The sequence below is a fragment of the Primulina huaijiensis genome, chromosome 8, assembly GCF_012295235.1.
Source record: "Primulina huaijiensis isolate GDHJ02 chromosome 8, ASM1229523v2, whole genome shotgun sequence".
NCBI classification, from domain to species: Eukaryota; Viridiplantae; Streptophyta; class Magnoliopsida; order Lamiales; family Gesneriaceae; genus Primulina; species Primulina huaijiensis.
This window is the reverse complement of record NC_133313.1, coordinates 19,097,403-19,115,691: the sequence shown is the minus strand read 5'-3', so window position 1 is coordinate 19,115,691 and position 18,289 is coordinate 19,097,403. Positions and strand designations below refer to the sequence as shown.

The 18,289-nt window shown below is 35.0% G+C and overlaps 1 protein-coding gene, 1 long non-coding RNA gene and 1 pseudogene across 2 annotated transcripts; 1 reads left to right on the top strand and 2 right to left on the bottom strand.

Moving 5' to 3' along the window:
• Positions 1-2,476: 2,476 nt before the first annotated feature.
• LOC140983600 (ribosome biogenesis protein NOP53-like) lies at positions 2,477-6,376 on the bottom strand. The gene is made up of 12 exons (XM_073450696.1): positions 6,094-6,376; positions 5,491-5,669; positions 5,340-5,388; positions 5,220-5,245; positions 5,035-5,115; positions 4,824-4,934; positions 4,624-4,718; positions 4,357-4,476; positions 4,148-4,270; positions 3,680-3,746; positions 3,505-3,584; positions 2,477-2,708 (listed from the first exon to the last, which is right to left on the bottom strand). The coding sequence occupies exons 1-12, from the start codon at positions 6,260-6,262 to the stop codon at positions 2,702-2,704; spliced, it is 1,107 nt and encodes a 368-aa protein (XP_073306797.1). The 5' UTR covers positions 6,263-6,376; the 3' UTR covers positions 2,477-2,701.
• A 5,257-nt stretch (positions 6,377-11,633) lies between these two features.
• Positions 11,634-12,762, top strand: LOC140982417 (uncharacterized). Its single transcript, XR_012176263.1, has 3 exons — positions 11,634-11,737; positions 11,851-11,910; positions 12,624-12,762. It is a non-coding gene; the product is annotated as an uncharacterized lncRNA (long non-coding RNA).
• LOC140982416 (BTB/POZ domain-containing protein At3g56230-like) lies at positions 11,744-14,198 on the bottom strand (annotated as a pseudogene).
• Positions 14,199-18,289: the final 4,091 nt, after the last annotated feature.

Sequence of the window (18,289 nt, the reverse complement as noted above, 5' to 3'; positions counted from 1 at the left end):
AATGTTTTGTCAGAACCACAAACTGACGAGAATCATGAAATCTCTATCAATTATATTAATACTGGAAAAATATGGAACCGAAAAGATATAGAAGAAATTGATGATATATTTTCTTATAATGTGGCAATCGACATCATAAATGATAATGAAGATCATGAACCAAAATCTTTTGGTGAATGTAAAAATCGGCAGGATTGGATAAAATGGAAAGATGCCATCCAGGTTGAATTGGATTCGCTAAATAAACGTAATGTTTTTGGACCTATAGTCCTTACACCTGAAGGTGTAAAACCTGTTGGATACAAATGGGTTTTTATTCGAAAGCGAAATGAGAAAAATGAAATAGTAAGATATAAAGCTCGACTTGTTGCACAAGGTTTTTCTCAAAGGCCTGGAATTGATTATGAAGAAACGTATTCTCCTGTGATGGATGCAATTACGTTTCGGTATTTGATTAGCTTGGCAGTATCTGAAAATTTAGAAATGCGTCTTATGGATGTTGTTACAGCCTACTTATATGGATCACTTGATAGTAATATATATATGAAAATCCCTGAAGGATTTAAGATGCCTGAAGCACAAAGTTCAAAACCCAGAGAATGTTATTCTGTGAAATTACTAAGATCATTATATGGGTTGAAGCAATCCGGCAGAATGTGGTATAATAGGCTAAGTGATCACTTGATGAAAAAGGGATATGTAAATAATTCAATATGCCCTTGTGTTTTCATTAAGAAAACAACATCCGGATGCGTAATTATTGCTGTATATGTTGATGATTTAAACATCATTGGAACAAATAAGGAAATTCAAGAAGTTGTGTCATACTTGAAAGAAGAATTTGAAATGAAGGATCTTGGAAAAACCAAGTATTGTCTGGGTTTACAAATTGAACAAAAAGAATGTGGAATATTTGTTCACCAGACAAATTATACAGAAAAGATCCTTAAACGTTTTAATATGGACAAATCAAATCCTTTAAGTACTCCAATGGTTGTTAGATCATTAAACATAGAAAAGGATCCATTCCGTCCATGTGAAGATGATGAAGATATTCTTGGTCCAGAAGTACCATATCTAAGTGCTATCGGTGCCCTTATGTATCTTACAAATTGTACAAGGCCTGATATATCTTTTGCCGTAAATTTATTGGCAAGATTTAGCACATATCCAACAAAGAGACATTGGAACGGAATTAAACATATATTCCGTTATCTACGAGGAACGACAGACTTGGGACTTTTGTATTCAAAAGATGCTAATCCAAGTATAATTGGTTATGCCGATGCTGGATACTTATCTGATCCACACAAAGCACGTTCTCAAACTGGATATGTATTTACTCGTGGAGGCACTGCAATTTCTTGGCGTTCACAGAAACAAACACTTGTAACAACTTCATCAAATCATGCCGAGATTATTGCACTACATGAAGCAAGCCGTGAATGTGTGTGGTTAAAATCAATGACTCAACATATCCAAATCTCATGCGGATTATCATTCGACGAGAAGCCTGTGATACTATATGAAGATAATGCTGCATGTGTTGCTCAAATGAAAGAAGGATACATAAAAAGCGACAGAACTAAACATATTCCTCCTAAGTTCTTCGCATTCACCAAGGAGCTTGAGAAGAATAAATGTATTGATGTTCGTCACATTCAATCAAGTGAAAACTCATCAGATCTCTTCACAAAGGCACTTCCTACGACAATATTCAGAAAGCACATATATAATATTGGGATGCGCAATCTACGAAATTTGTGAAGAATTGTTCGTGTCAACATGAGGGGGAGTTTACGTGACTGCACTCTTTTTCCCTTACTATGGTTTTTATCCCAATGGGTTTTTCCTAGTAAGGTTTTTAACGAGGCAGTATAAAAACACGTAATGTATACAATCATTATGATCATCATCACAAGGGGGAGTGTTGAAAAATTATTTAAAAATGTGTTAAATATTTGTGTTGAAAATGTGAATGTTGAATGTTGAAAATTAGGTAAAATTAGGTGTTGAATATTGAAAATTAGTGTGTGATGATGTAGGTAATGATGTATTTTATTTTTGGATTATTTGTAAAAATTTTCTATAAATAGATCTCTCATTTGTGAAGAAAAACACAATTGAGTTGAGAGAAAAATATTATAAAGTGTGTAGTGTGATAATTTTGAGAGTTTGAGATTTTTACTTTTTTACCGTAAATTTTTACTTTTTCACAACACTTAAAACTATTGTTTTAAATAATATAACACAAATATATATTTTATTTTTGAGTAAGAGTAATTAATTTTGGTAAATCGAATTTTAATACACCCCAATATTTTATGTATTTTGTAGGGGAAAAAAAGTTAACAAAAATTTTATGCATCTCTACCAAAACTTGGGAAACATTTTGTTGGTTTATATTTTATTCATGGGGTAAAAAAATTAAGGCAAAATTTTAAGAACAAAATTCTACAAAATAAGAAAAGATAGGTTAAAGTTGTCTAATAATTAACTAATGATATAACACTTTTTCTTATATAAATAACTCCCTAAATGTATTTAAATAAAAAAAAAACTCTTGTTTTGTGTTACGGATATTCTAATACATCGTAAAATCAAATAAAATAGGTGTCCGACAAATAGTTCATAGAGCTCCGATTTAATCATCACAGATTCTGGTACTACGCCTGAATCAATTCCTGGTCGAGGAACCACCTTACTTCCTGCATGCAAATATTTTCGAAAAATATATTAATAGAAAATTTTGGATAACATAGCCCTTTTCATATGGTTCAACTATTACTTGGGTAGGGAAAAAAAACTAATTACTTGGACAGATACCAGTCACAGAGAACTTGATTACAACTCCTCCTTCATAACTGCTAAAAACATTGAGTAAACAAGTTGATGCTGCGTTTTTCCATTAATTATGTTATTTTCGTTTGTTAGAAATGCGAGTACACCTTGGCCTGTGCACGTAATTATATACCACAATCGAGTCTTGTGGCATGTTTGTGTATCGCGATTAGAAGCTCTAATCATATCCAAGTTGGAACACTTTCTAAAATCCAATCTGGTAATCTCAGATGACAATGCATCAAATTTCAGCACGACTCTACGCAGTAACTTAATCTTCAAGCTCATAACTTTATTTCTGTGTAAATATTTAGCTAATATTGAGAAAACAGAGCATTTAACTAATCATTAGGGGGAAAATAAAGGGGAAAGACTGCCAATTTTTTGCCAGAACCGTTGAACCTTCGAATGCTTGACGAGAACACACAAACATTTGAAATAAACGTTCAATTATATTTCAATAAAAGAAACATTAATATCTATAGCTTTGCTAATCTATGCACAAAAAGGTCAGTTTCATGCCTACAAAAATCTATGCACAAAAAAGGTCAGTTTCATGCCTACAAAAAACTAAGAAATATATGAAATCAGTATTACAATCATGGCCAGCAATTCATGCTCCAGACACAGTACAAATTCAATCATATAAGTAAGCAAACTAACCTGCCACTCTTTTTTGATGGAATAACCAACCCTCTTTTCTCGAGGCTCTTGAATCGATCTCGCACGAGGGTGCAACAGCCCTATAATCCAAAACACACAAAACACAAAGTCAGACAACTACTGGAGGCTCTTTGTTGTAAAGTCGACAAAAAATCAAGATGGGAAAAATTCCAACCTTCAACTTCCGAAGTGAACCAGTTTTCTCCTCGGATAAGAGGACTTGGAGAGGAGCAGGCTCAAATCTGAAACAGGAAATACAATTATGCTTGAGTCTGTTTTCCATGTTTAAAAGTTTGATAACGTAAAAGAGTATACCCATTGTTATTAAGCGTACAAGATGTACATATGTCCTACAGTGCATATGTGGCAAATTTTTATTTGTACGTTTAGTTTTGGAATATTAAGCCTCGGTGTATTTCTCTTCGCTAACACAGTGCACTGGCTGAATACAATGTCGGTGCAAAAATAAATACAACTTAGGGTACAAGTGTTAGGTGCAACTCATGCATCATTGCTTTGCAGAAAGCTTGAAAGTACAGAACCAACACTATAGAGGGTGCATCCATGTTCATGAAGTTATGCCAACTGGCATATGTAAAAGGTGCAAAGAAAGTTAAGAAATGACACATTTACAGCTGCATACTTATATTTTCCCATGCGTGGTGGCCGAGCCTTCAGTCTTTCTTGTTTAGCAACATTGCGACGGATATTTCTCTTATGCTTTTCTTCATCCTCATCAGCTATTTCTTCAAATATGTCGCTTAATCTGTTTTAAAAAAGGAAAGCCTAATAAAATATTTGAAAATTCTGAATAACTAGAGGACTATTGGCAGAAAATTGTCCAGCAGATACCTGTCAATATCCTGTGAGATTACCCCAGCTTTTTTGGCTTCTGCTTCTAATTTCAATCGTTCCTTCTGCCTAAGCCTCCGATTAAATTCAACTCTTGTTACCCTTTTGGTTTTTTGAAGCCTGTGGGTTTCCAGAGAAAAGAAAAATTAAGAAAGGAATCTAATATGAAAAAATCTCCTGCATAAAGTAGGAACATCATATGGAAAAAGAAGAAAAATCCAAAAGATAAATCAGTGTACAAAACAGAATAGCTTAACAATACATGACCTCTTCTCTGGATTTGCCTCCTCAGAATCTATAATACTTTCACATTGGACATCATTTTCGTCGTCTATTCCATGATCCGCCTCAAGGAAATATTTCTGATATAAAAAAATAATATTGATTCACAAGTGACCAGTTGACAGCATATGGCAACTGAGAAAACAATTTCAAGTGATCATAGATAATTAGGTATGAGGATTAACATCTTCTTCATCGATCGCTTGCCCAGGAACTAATATAGGAACAGGCTCTGGTCCCAATTCATGTTGATAAATCTTCTGCATTTCATCTGCCACGGCACGAGCTAATGCTTCCTGTGGAAGCAACCAATAGAATAAAGTTATATCATGGTCAATCAGGGGAGGAAAAATCAGGAATGCAATAGACTAAAATAAAACATATAGAATAAATAACCTGATGGGTCTCAGGGTCTGGATTGAATGAGCATCCAGAAGGTTCGACCTCAACAGCAGCTATAAGGGAAGGCTTGGGTTTCTGTCATTCTAACACCAGTTAACCAACAGAGGCCGCAAATGCAAAAAAATTCTATTGAATTAAAATGGCAAATCATCAATAGTTTCAGGGCAAATTTATTTTACCCTTCTAATTCTGACACTGTCTTCACCTGAAAGGATAAAACAATGGCTCCATCAGAAATCACATTCGGTCACTAAAATTCATAAGATATATATTTCATCAACTAATTATAAACATACTACCTTTTTCTCCCCATAAATCAACTATGCTAGAATCAGCAGCAGTTTCATTCTGCCATCATTTTGTAAATAAAAAGTATTAATCAATCAATCAACATATAAATATCATAATCACTCCAAAAGATATTTAAAATTTTTTCGAACAATTGCTAACCTTTGAGCAATCCTCCGCATCAGCTTCATCAGTCTGAATAGCTTTACCACTTTTCTTGGATTTTTTCTTCTTCTGTATGGACGATGGAACAGGTTGAACAAACGGGTTCCTTTGCAACACACTATCACAATGCAATACTTTTTCTCGTCTTTTCTCAATCTTCCTCTTAACAGAAAGATCTGCAGTTGCATTTTAATTAATGAAATTACATTATCCAAAACATTCTCTACCGTCACACTTGCACACTTTGTTATTCATATGTAGCGAGTAACAAAAATTGACAAGAAACACCACTACTGTAAATAATATTTTGCAATCAATAACTTGGCCCCATAATTTATTGTTGGATGACTTAATCCATATTAGACAAAAGTTAAATATTTTTGAAAAAGGTACAAATAAAATTTGAAACTTTTTTCCGCGACAACACAACTGTCATTCGGGAGGTCAAAATTCGAAATGCTTCAGACTCGCACCATATACCAAACTGAAGTTCAATTCCCCGAATACATAATAAAATCCTTAAAACACCACAAAATGGAACAGTAAATTATAACAAATACAACGACCAACAGCCATGAACGAGATCATTAAAGCTTTTACCTCTGGATTTGTCGACGAAATAAAGTGAATCACCGGGTATATCTGCCAAGGACCCACCAGACAGCGCGTCTTTGGTGGATTTTTCGAAGTAATCTTCAAAGTCTTCGGTGCTTATGTTTGCCCTCCAAGCCTTCTTTCCTTTCCTCGAGCTCTTAGCTTTCTTGCCCATCTTTCCCGTTTCTGGTCCAATTCTCGCTCGCCGGAAGCTGGGGTGTGCAGCTGAAGAAACCCTAGATGCTGAATGTACCCGGGCTACTTAGGCATTGTTTGGATTCGTTTGTTCATGATATAATCTCGGATTTTTTAAATAAAATATTATATAATATAAATAATAACAAAAATAACAAAACATCCGATAATAAAAATTTATTTATAATAAGGTAGGAGCCGTGGTTCAAACCCTTAAAAAGTTAATTACTATTTTGTTAAGAAAATTCTTAATAAAAAATAATTTCAGAGATTATAAAAATAAAAAATATTAAAAGAAGGGACCGGGGCTCCTTGAAAGCTTGTGGTATGACTATGGATGACGATGAGACGAGTTTATCCGTCTCGATCAGACGAGTTTAGACCTGATTAGACGAGTCTAGGTCAGGTTTCGAGTTTAACCAGAGCTGCCTATATATATAAATCTGTTTGGTGCAATAATTGTCCATGTTTGATAGAGCGATCGAACCGTGGTGCTTGGGCTGCTGTGTGATTTAAAAGATTTGAGTTACACCATTACCACTAGCTATAACTTTTAGTAACGTTCCTATTTTTCTCTTGATTCTTTTCCAATCGAGATATATAGATCATGTTCATGGATTAATGAAAATGTGCAAAAAGTCTATTTGCCTCTGCCATTTTATGAGTCTCTTCTTTTTTTGTGTATGGCATCGCCACTCTTTTTTTGGCAGCATCCACTAATTCGGAACTTAATTTGAAAGTTATGTTTTGACCCAGACGTTTTCGGGATGCCGCTAACAACCAACAAACGGCAAGTGCTTTTCTTTTTGTGGATCCTATTTCAATGGGAACTTGATGAGTCAATCCACTTACACTCTTGCTTTTACTGCTATATCGGGAGTTACTCCAAGTATTGCTTGACGTAAAACAGATAGTAGATTTGTTTATGTCTTTTGTTGAATTTTTTCATGGCTCGATAGATAATTTGATAAGCCAATGATTTTTTTCCGTGTTCCAAAATATGGTTAACCAACATGTTAACTAACCGATTACGACAAATTGGATCGGATTTTGCTTTTTTTTCTTCTGCAGTACCTCGACGTGACATGAGATGGAAAAGGGTTTAAGAATCACTTTTCTTTTTATAAGGGTTAAAATCACTTATTTTGGCTTTTTTATCCCATATTGTAGGGTGGATCTCGAAAGATATGAAAGATCTCTCTTCAAACCGTACATACGACTTTCATCGAATACGTCTTTCCGCATAATTCTATATGTATCTATGAGATCGAATATGGAATTCTGTTTACTCACTTTAAATTGAGTATTTGTTATTGGAAATCATGTATTTTACATATCCACGATTGAGTACTTGGGTTTCCGAAATAGTGTAGAAAGAAGTGCTTCGAATCATTGTTATTTGACTCGACCTGTTCTAAAAAATTCGAGGTATTTCAAATTGTTTGTTGACATAGATAAAGTCAAGGAAAACCTCTGAAATTATTTTAATATTGAACCTTAGACATATAAGTGTTTTGAATCGATTCTCTTTAGAAAGAAGATCTTTTGTTTCATGATAGCCTGCTCCAGTCCCCTTACGAAATTTTCGTTATTAAGTTAGCCATACACTTCACATGCTTCTAGCAATTCACATGACATCATCAAATGATACAAGTCTTGGACAAGAATCTACAACACACTAGAACGCCTTTGTTGATGATCATTTACTCCGACATCGTCTAGGGTTCCTCAAACAATGTGATATCTTACACCGTCTAAATCCTTAACCTTTCTCCTTCTTACTAAGAATGAAGAATTCTCTTGTAAATTATGGCTAATACCAGGTATATAAACAGTGATTTCAAATCCAGAGGTTGATCGTACTCTGACAACTTTACGTAAGGCAGAGTTTGGTTTTTTGGGGATAATATTGGAAAAGTTGATAGATAAGTCACCCTTACTGTCACTCTACAGAACCGTACATGAGATTTTCACCTCTTACGGTTCCTCATTCAATTCTTTCGAATTTATTGGATCATTTTCCGTGTTCGAGAATCCCTTCCCTTTTTCCACCCTGACCAGGACCAATTTAGTCACGTTTTCATGTTCCAATTGAACACTTTTCATTTTTTATTATTCTCAAAAGATGAGATTATTCTCTTTACCAAACATATGTGGATCCAACCACAGTCCTATAATAAGAACAATAGATCTTTCTCGATCAATCCTCTTGCCTCTCATTCTTCGCGAATCAGAAAGATACTTTTTAAGTTTGAATTTGTTCATTTGGAATATGGGTTCTTCTACTTCATTTTTGTTTAATATGAATTTATTTCTCTCTCTCTCTCTCTCTTTTTATATCATTTCTTAAGTCCCATATATTTGATCCTCTAGAATTTGACCATTGAACGAAGGATAAGAAATCAATCAGATTTCTTTTTCGATCAAAAGTGCTATGTGAAATCTTCGGTTTTTTCCTCTTCCTCTATCCCTATTCCATAGGTACAGTGTTTGAATCAATTGAAAACCTTTTCTTCTGTATGAATCGATCTTATTCCATTCTAATTCCTTCCCGATACCTCCTAAGGAAAATATCGAATTGGATCCCAAATTGATGTGTTAATGTTAGCTTATCCATTGATGTGTTAATGTTAGCTTATCCATGTGGTTATGCACTTTTCGATTAGAAATCTGTTTTCTGAAAGATCCTAGATTTGTACTTCGGTGGGTCTTCGAGATCCTTTCGATGACATATGCTGTGTTGAAGGGATATCTATCTAATCCAATCGATTGCTAAAGCCCGCGATAGCAACGGAACCGGGGAAAATATGCAGAAAAGAAAGTTTTTTTCTATTATATTAGTATTTTCTATTTTATTAGAATTAGATTAGTATTAGTTAGTGATTTAGATTAGTAAGTGATTCCGACCTAGAGAGTCCTTTCTTTCGTGATGAATTGTTGGCACCTGTCCTACATTTATTTTGTCTATATGGGCCGAGGAGAAAAGGGGCTCAACGTGTACATTAGAGAAGCAAGGAGGTCAACCTTTTTCAAATATATAACATGGATTCTGGAAATGCAATGTAGTTGGACTCTCGTGTCGATCCGAATGAATCATCCTTTCCGCGTAAGAAAATCTTTGCTCGCTAAGCAAGAGGATATCAAGTTACAAATTCTGTCTCGGTAGGACATGTATTTCTATGAAATTCATAAATGAAGTAGTTAATCGTGGGTTTACCATTATCCTTTTTGTAGTGACGAATCTTGTATATGTTCTTAAGAAAAGGAATTGTCCATTTTTCGGGGTCTCAAAGGGGCGTAGAAACACATAAGAACTCTTGCATGGAAATGGAAATGAGATGTAACTCCAGTTCTTACGGAATCGCTAGTCAATCCTATTTCCGATAAGGGCAGTTGACAATTGAATCCGATTTTGACCATTATTTTTCTATCCATAATTGTGCAAAAAGAAGACCTGACTCTAAGTTGTTCAAGAATAGTGGCGTTGAGTTTCTCGACTTTTTGACTTTGGATTAGTCAGTTCTATTTCTCGATGGGGGCGGGGAAGATATATAACTCAGCGGTAGAGTGTCACTTGGACGTGGTGAAAGTCATCAGTTCGAGACTGATTATCCCTAAATCCAATGTGAATTTTTCTATTTGGCTTTGCTCCCCTGTCGTGAGTCAATGAGAATGGATAAGAGGCTGGGGGATTGACGTGAGGGGGCAGGGATGGCTATATTTTTGGGAGCGAACTCTGGACGAATATGAAGCGCATAGATACAAGTTATGTCTTGGAATGGAAGACAATTCCGAATCCACTTTGTCTACGAAAAAAGAAGCTATAAATAATGCAACTATGAATCTCATGAGAGTTCGATCATGGCTCGAGATGAACGTTGGCGGCATGCTCAACACATGCAAGTCTGACGAGAAGTGGTGTTTCCAGTTGCAGACGGGTGATTAACAAGTACATGCCCTTAGGAGGGGAACAACAGCTGAAAATGACTCGATTTGCTTGAAGAGCATAATTGCCGGAACAAATACGATTACCTCAATAAGACATTCCATTCATTTTTCCTCTATGTTGTTTACGGAATCTAGTTCTTTTGGGGTTATAGTCGATGGGTGATTTGGAATTCCATCTCTACTACAGAACTGGACGTAAGAGTTTTTTCTCATTCAGCTCCTCGCGAATAAAAGGCTTCAAAATAGAATTTAACTTAAATTTGAATCTATATTAAATAGATATTCACATTTTTTAAAAATTCCATTTTATAAAAAAATTAAGTTTTCGCGGACGAATATTTACTCTTGCAATCTCTATTTCCACGCTAGGACTTGTTCATGACTTCTCAGAATAGATGAATAGATTTCTGGTTCATTTCGCTGTCCCGACTAGTGAATCATTAAGATTCATTTGTTCAATAAAATCTTTTGCGTTCATAGGTTCCATCGTTACCATCGCCTCGTACTTAATTGTTAGGTCCTAATTTGCAATGATGCTAATAATCCAATTTATTCTCGAGTCAACCTTCTTAGTATTTATTGACTCGAAGCTCTTGATTTTTTTCTTCTGATTCGTTTAATATTTAGTTCATTATGGATGATCCATATCCATTACACCATCTTTTTTTTTTATCCCAAAATACCTTTTTTCTCTTTTGTGTTTTTATTTACATTTCAAATTTCACTTTAGTCCTTTCAAGAATTTTTTAACTCTGATATGACCCTCGTATAAATAGGATCAATTCAAATGATATTACGATCCTTCATTATTTTTTACAACTATAATATTACATTTATTTGGACATAAATCAAATTAATTAGAAAAAATATTATACATGCACGCATCGCTTGCGCAGATACATTGATATATATGATTGATAATATAATTATATGTTTTTTTATATTGAATAATAAATACCTTATTCATAAATATATTTCATAATATTTTAAAATTGAAATAATTTTATTCTATTATTATGATATATTTAGTATGAACACAATTAACTACACATTTTTTTCTTATTAATAATTAATTGAATAAAATTTAAAGGTTTGTGATAATATTTTTTCCTTAAATATTTTTAATTAAAGTTGAAAAATAATTTTAATGATTAATTAATTTTTAAATCCAATGTGTTCAATTTAGATTGGACTCGTCGGATTTATGAGACGAGACTGGTCTAATGGAGATGGAGCCCGAATCCAACCCGTTATCATCCCTGTGTATGATCCGATATATCTCCTGGACCGTGGCACCAAAATAAAGGCCAACGCAACCCAATTTGGACAGAGCCCAAAGGCCCATTGGCCTGAGAAACCTCATATTTGATGCCACGGGTTCACAGCCCTCAAGATTTGTTATTGGGTACTTTGCGCAAGATGGGATTGAAATACTCAATACTGGGGAATTTCACGTGCTGTCTTTATTGAATGCAGGCTCGTAGATTGGTGTTGGATTTGTAGTGTGGTGAGATTAGTTTTGTTATTTGTTGATTTGATTTAGGACAAGGGTTCTTATCAATTCCCTTTTCATTGGTCCATCAGACAGATGAAATTTGATTTTCTTGGTTCTGTCATCAGGTGGGTTGCAATTGTAAAACCCCTCTCCGTTGCTTGTTGGACTTTCAGAATTCGATAAAGGTACATTTAGTTCTGCAGATCTCTTCTACACAGAAGTTACTCAGCTTTGATGACATAGTTGTGAAAAGATCCCTTTTTCGGGAAGAAGAATAGAGCAAGACATCTATAATGAAATTGATTGAAATATAAACAAACTTCACTATAAAAATGTTTACCCTCCCTCATAAGTGAATTCAAACCCCGTTCCATTTGTTTTTTATGTCCATGAATAAAGCCCTTGTAATCTGTACTGTTAGATGAGGATTCTTAACTGCAAATGGATCAAATCTTGCTGCAAAAACTACATCTTCCATGTTTCTGACAATAAAGTTCAAGGCTGTTTCCTTTAATGATTGGTTCGAACAAGAATCTGATATTTCTAGAATATGAAGAGCATTGGATGAATTTAAGGAGCCAAGCATATGCTGCGAACAAAACTTTTGGAGAAATGGGATGTCATACTTGTCTGCTGCAATTGACAGTGAATAAACATGCTTTTCCACCTTTTCTTTTGGCAAATCTTTACTTTATAGGAACTCTAGCAAAGATTCCACTTCTTCGTGATTCAATTCATGAAGTGTTATCGTGTCGTTTGGTGGAGCTTTGCATCCATCAGAATCCAAGATGTTTCTGAAAATATCAGATCTTGATGCCTGCGCAGTATCAAAATAGGACTTACTATGGTTACATTTTTATATGAAATGTTATCATAGGCAAAGTGATTGTTTTGACAGGTAATGGAAGCTGAAGCCACTTCAATACCAATAATGCTTTATGTGCTCGTACAGATGGCCCATTATCTCCAGGTTTGACTTGAATATCAGTGTGAATTTGATCCTTAAATGCTGCAGCAAATCCACCGATGTAGCTTATTTTCTCATTTAACATGTCTTCCATGTCCTTCATCTCCTTCACCCATTTTAAAACATTTGCAAATCCCTGTTTACCAATCTATTCGTTCTTTTAGACTTTTTTAGATTATACTATTTTAAGTGCACGCATATAGTCTCTAAGTTGGGCTTTTGGGTCTTTGATCACAAATAAAATTAGAACGAAAGCCCCATGTGTAAAGAAATGGTGGTTCCATTGCTCCAGAACAAGAGAAGTGGGAAAATCTAGTTTGGTAACTGGGAAAACCGAACTCAATGTACCGGTGTTCACCTATTATATGTACGAGTCTATTGTTCAAGTAAAACACGTCTTCTAAACTAAAGTGACAACTTCAATACCATGCAAAAGTTAGAAACAGGATAAAATCGAAAAATCAATGGTGTTATGAATGTGGATTTTAAGAAATCTGAGTTTGGTGCATGTGACATACAGACATGTTTGATGCAGCGTATATAATTCTTATTGTGTAAACGTTGAAACTGACTCTAGTTACTCTCATCGTGATTGAATTAATGTCGCAATCTTATTCCATGAGAAACAGGAATACATACTTTAAACAATCATACGATGTCAGGATGATGTTTTTAGCATTAATATAAAACAGTAAGTGCGGGTAGCATAATTGTTTACATGAACTTCAGCCTGATCTCATACTTTCACAACGTCAAAATGCAATTTCTCAAATTTGACATTCACTACCACTCAACTATTGTTTCCAAGTATAAATTCGTATAGAAGTTTATATTTATGGTCCCTCTCACTCACTTTACAAAAATGAAGAATTGAACATATTAACAAAGTGGAATCAAAACTAAAACATGGAACGGAATCATACATAATCTTAGTTCTTGAGAATGATCCATAGACGTAACCCCTTTACCTTAGTCATATTTGATGAAGAAACCGTGGTGTTTCCTGTTTTATCAGACCCCTTTTCAACGTCAAGTTTGTTTGTCAAAGTGTTTATACTTCTTGCTCCTTCGTAACAAGCTCCACATATTATATTCCTTGGAGGCCTAAGGATATATGGCAGCGCACTACAAATTGAGCAATCCATTGTTCTCAGATAGAAGATGTGAAGATGAAAAGAAATGAAGTTTATTCTCTCTTCTTGTGAGGTCAATATTGGATTCTATATGTCATGGTATGCTATTTTTTTTGGTAGTTTAAGGCTCGGTGTTCCATCTTTGAAAAAGAAAGAAACCATTATTGCTCTCATTATGCGCATAAGAATATTGTTTGATAATGTATGCTTAGTGTAACAACTAACCATATGATTCCTTTCAGTAGGGACAACTCATATTTTGTATTTGCAAGTTTAGTGAAATGACAAGTCTAGTGGTTTAGGAAGAACTCTAGAGTACTTAATACTGTAGTAATGTTCCATAAACAATTCATTTCAAGTTTTTATGATGATTGGTGCATTTTTTTTTATTGAATTAGCAGAACATTATTTGGACCTTTGGGGAAGTGGGTCATTTCACTTGAGCTATATCACTCACAATGAGACGTGGTTGGTTTGAGTATTTTGAGTAGGTTTGAAGAATCCCAATTCAAAAATGATAGAGATCGTTAACGAGAGTTTAATTAGAGAGTTAGGAAGTAGAAAAAGACTTTCCAACCAAGAATGTGATAACCACGTCTTGCAAATTGGATACTGCGAATTTACACAAAAAGGCTTCGTGCCCAATGTTCTTCATATGAACTCTTTTTCGTCTCTTATTTTTCCCCCGAGTGTATTTTAACTTGAGTTCGGCTGACTGTCAACCAAAATCAAGAATACATGAATCCGTTGCACTTTTTGCTTACGTTTTTGTTGTTATTTATTCCAAATTGCCCATAAAAATAGTATAAACGGAGAGATTTTACTTAGTTTCTGAATCTAGTTTTTGTTAGCCAATGCTCTGAAATTATGATATATTTAACTAAGCAGATTATTGGTCACACCACTGCATGAATGCATGCAAAATAAATGGCCTTTCGTTGGAAAGTCGCACCTGCCTGTCAAAATCATAGCCACGTCAATTCAATTCGTGCCCAGACGAGCCTGGACTGTCAAGTTGGCTTTGGGAAGTGTACCAGGGCCACCTAATAAGCGGGTGGGTTAGTATGGGCCTAAGACACTGTAAGCGGGCCAATAATGAATTGTCTTCCTTAAACGCCCCTCAAATTTCGAAGTTTCCTCATCAATTTTTGTTTTAAAAATCTTTTATTTAGTTTAATACCCTTCTGTAAAATCTTTTATTCGTTTTACTAAATAAAATTTATCCAATTATGTTGATTGTGTCTTCCGATATGATATTGTACAAGACCGACCAAGCCCATCCACACACACTCCATATGCCAAACAACTAATGTCACGCCTCGAGCTCGGGTCTGCGCCTACATGACTGTACAATGGACTCATATAGCAACTACTAAGTATTCGTTATCGCTTTACGAAAATGATTAACACAAGTTTCTATAGAAGTCTATTGTAAGCTCATTATAAACTCATTTTGAATATTTAATTTTTAAGATGTGGGACAAGAGTATTACAATCACCCCTCTTTCATAACGCGACGTCTTCGTCGTGGCCTGACCACTCGATCCACCAGCGCCGAGAATCTAGAGGTGACTCTTACATGTTCAAGAGGTGGCTCCCGTCATGTAACACTTTGCTCCACAAGTTCAAGAGGTGGCTCCCATGCACGTAGCACTTTGTCCCGCATAGCACTTATTTTTCGGTGTTTCATGCCCGTGACCAGCTCTGATACTATTATGTCACACCTCTATAGCAACTTGTGTTAATCATTTTCGTTTAATATAGTAGATTTTGTTTGATTCGTTATCCATCTGATCAAATAATATAATTCCTAATGATATTTAGATATTGATGCCATCTAATCATGTAACAAATGGATTTGACTTGGAATCAATTGATCAAATTTTAAATATAGACAATATTATCAAGGTTTGTGACAAATTATTAAAATTGTGATCCAAAACTCATCAATGCTAATATATACACATTCGTTGGACAGAACGTACAAATTTTTAGAAAATTTAGGAAGAATTTTGAAGAAATTTGTCATTCACTTAAACCAAGTAAAACTAGCTAAATTTGATATGTGAAACGAGTATAAAATAACCCTCAAGGATCAACTTAGAGTAATCGGCGCATCGATGGACAAAAGGCCACTTTCTTCACTCTCTTTGTTGTGTAGCAGTAACCCCTGATCCTCCTCAAAAATCCATTTATATTGCCAAAACACGTTGTTGGGCTAGGAGAATCGTGTCCAGTGTTCTGTAACTCGTTACCAGGGGTCGACCTCGGACTAGTGGTTGAGCACACGAAATGCGAGCATGATGAAGATGAAGATGAAGATGAAGATGAAGAGGGCGATGCATTAACTTTCTTGGCTGGGATTCTTGAAAGAATCGAGTTATGAAAATTGGAATTCTTCAGGTTCTTTTTATGGGAAGAGTTTTTCCGAGGAGTGGTGATGAATTGGTGTGATGGTGGCGGAGTGAGTGGCGGCGGAAGAGGGTTGTGGCTGGATTTGTGCTTAGGGGTACCCGGCTGAGACTCCCACATGAATGGCACAGCACCCGTGGCTTCGCCGTAGTACACTGCCGAAATCTCCTCACCACCCTTGTCGGCGGAGATGCAATCTTCATTAGTCAAGATTTTGATTTGTTGAAATTTAGGTGGGAAATGTGGGGGACCACTTGCATTTGCCATTTTTCTCTCGGAATATTTTTAGTGTTGGAAAACAAAGAATTCTAGCTAGTTCAAGGTGCTCGGACTACAATATTTAAGATAGTGAAGTATGGTGGTTAAGATCATTTTCTACATTTTTTTTTATGATGATGGAATAAAACATCGGAATGAGAGAATACATCGGAATGAGAGGGATTCCAAAACTGTTCAGACATGAGACTATGCAATTGAGAAGCGATTAAAAGATTTGATAGACATTACTCATATCAAGAAGGTGCATCTTCTTTCGTGAACTCATCACATAAGAACTCCAAAGTTAAGCTTGATTGACTTGGGTAAAATTCTGGGATGGGTGATCTCGTAAGAAGTTTTGGTGCGTGTGAGTGAAGACATAAGCACGTTGGAAAGACTCGTCTTGATATAGTGGGGACGACAGTCGTCGAATATGAAGCGTTACACAAATAAAGATTGAAGTTTACAAGATATTAGCGGATGGTTTATAGAGCAGTCCAACGTATAACAATATATATGATACAATGTTAAGATTACGGACTTGAACATTGATTCATCCCAAAAGTTAGCTCAAGGTGGAGGACTGTCCAAAACCCAAATCCATATATACAATTTTCAAGAACTTAATCCACCCGATGTGAGACATATAAAACACATTCTACAACTATCCTTCTATATACATTAGATAAATTGTCATGCTAACAAAGTATCTTTCAAATAAAACTAATCAAGTGATCATTATGTAACCTTGTTAAGATCATTTTCAACCTCCTCGAAATATATTAAGTTATACCAAAGAAAGAAATGTTCACCAAAATTGTGTAGGCGCACATCATTAAGTAACCTGGTAAATTTGATGTGAGATATATAAAAAAATATTCAAAAGAAAAAAATTTGATCAATAATCTATGGTCAAATGTGAGGCTGAGTCAATACGATTGGGTAGGTATGAAGATGACATGTTATTCCAAATATATATAAAAATATGTATAGATTAAACATTAATATTGGAGTACGTGACTATGGCCATAGGTATTAAATTATTAATTAAGATAATTAAATTGCTGGTGCCAAATTTAATTAAAAAGAAAATCAAGAAATTGTGAGCAGTGGTGAACTACTTGGATTATGTAACATTAATTAATTATATATACTTTTTATATAAAAATTAATTTCACGCTTTAATAGTAAATCATGAAATGCTAAAACGCATTAAAAAATAAAATAAAAACTTCGTTACATAAATTTTATCTGTTTTCAGATGAAGTAAACCATGTGATGGGATTTAAGATTTTTAAAATGAAAATCTATTAATCAATTATTCCAATAGATGGATAATGTTGTCAAAACGGACTAGTGGAACGGATCGGCCCGCAACCCATTATTTGGTGGGATTGGTTGGACTGCCATTTGAGAGGGCTGTTATTAGGGGTGGGCAATCGGATCGGGTTCGGGTACTACTCGAACCCGACTATATTTTAGTCGGATCAGGTTCGGATATAGAGTTGCCACCCTCGGGTACCCGATTGTTTTTTAAAAATAAAAAAATAAATGAACTTATAATTGGACCGGTCTAGTTTAATGAATTGGAAAATGTTGCACCACATCTAATCAATTATTAAATTCTTTTCCAAAGCTGTACCTACGTTTCTCATTCCAAAGCACCACAATTACTGACCTCTACTTAGAACGAGGGTTGGTGATTGTGAGCGGCAGTCCCGGAAGAAAATGTTATTTTGTCAACAAAAAAAAAAAAAAGAACCCGACCCCTACCCTAACCCGACCTTATTGGAT

Excerpts from the sequence above, each read along its gene's own strand:
- LOC140983600 (XM_073450696.1), bottom strand. The coding sequence starts at position 6,262 with ATGGGCAAGAAAGCTAAGAGCTCGAGGAAAGGAAAGAAGGCTTGGAGG. Across the intron at positions 5,670-6,093 it reads TTTCGTCGACAAATCCAGAG|ATCTTTCTGTTAAGAGGAAG; the intron begins GTAAAAGCTTTA and ends ATGCAACTGCAG. Across the intron at positions 4,935-5,034 it reads CAGACCCTGAGACCCATCAG|GAAGCATTAGCTCGTGCCGT; the intron begins GTTATTTATTCT and ends TTGCTTCCACAG.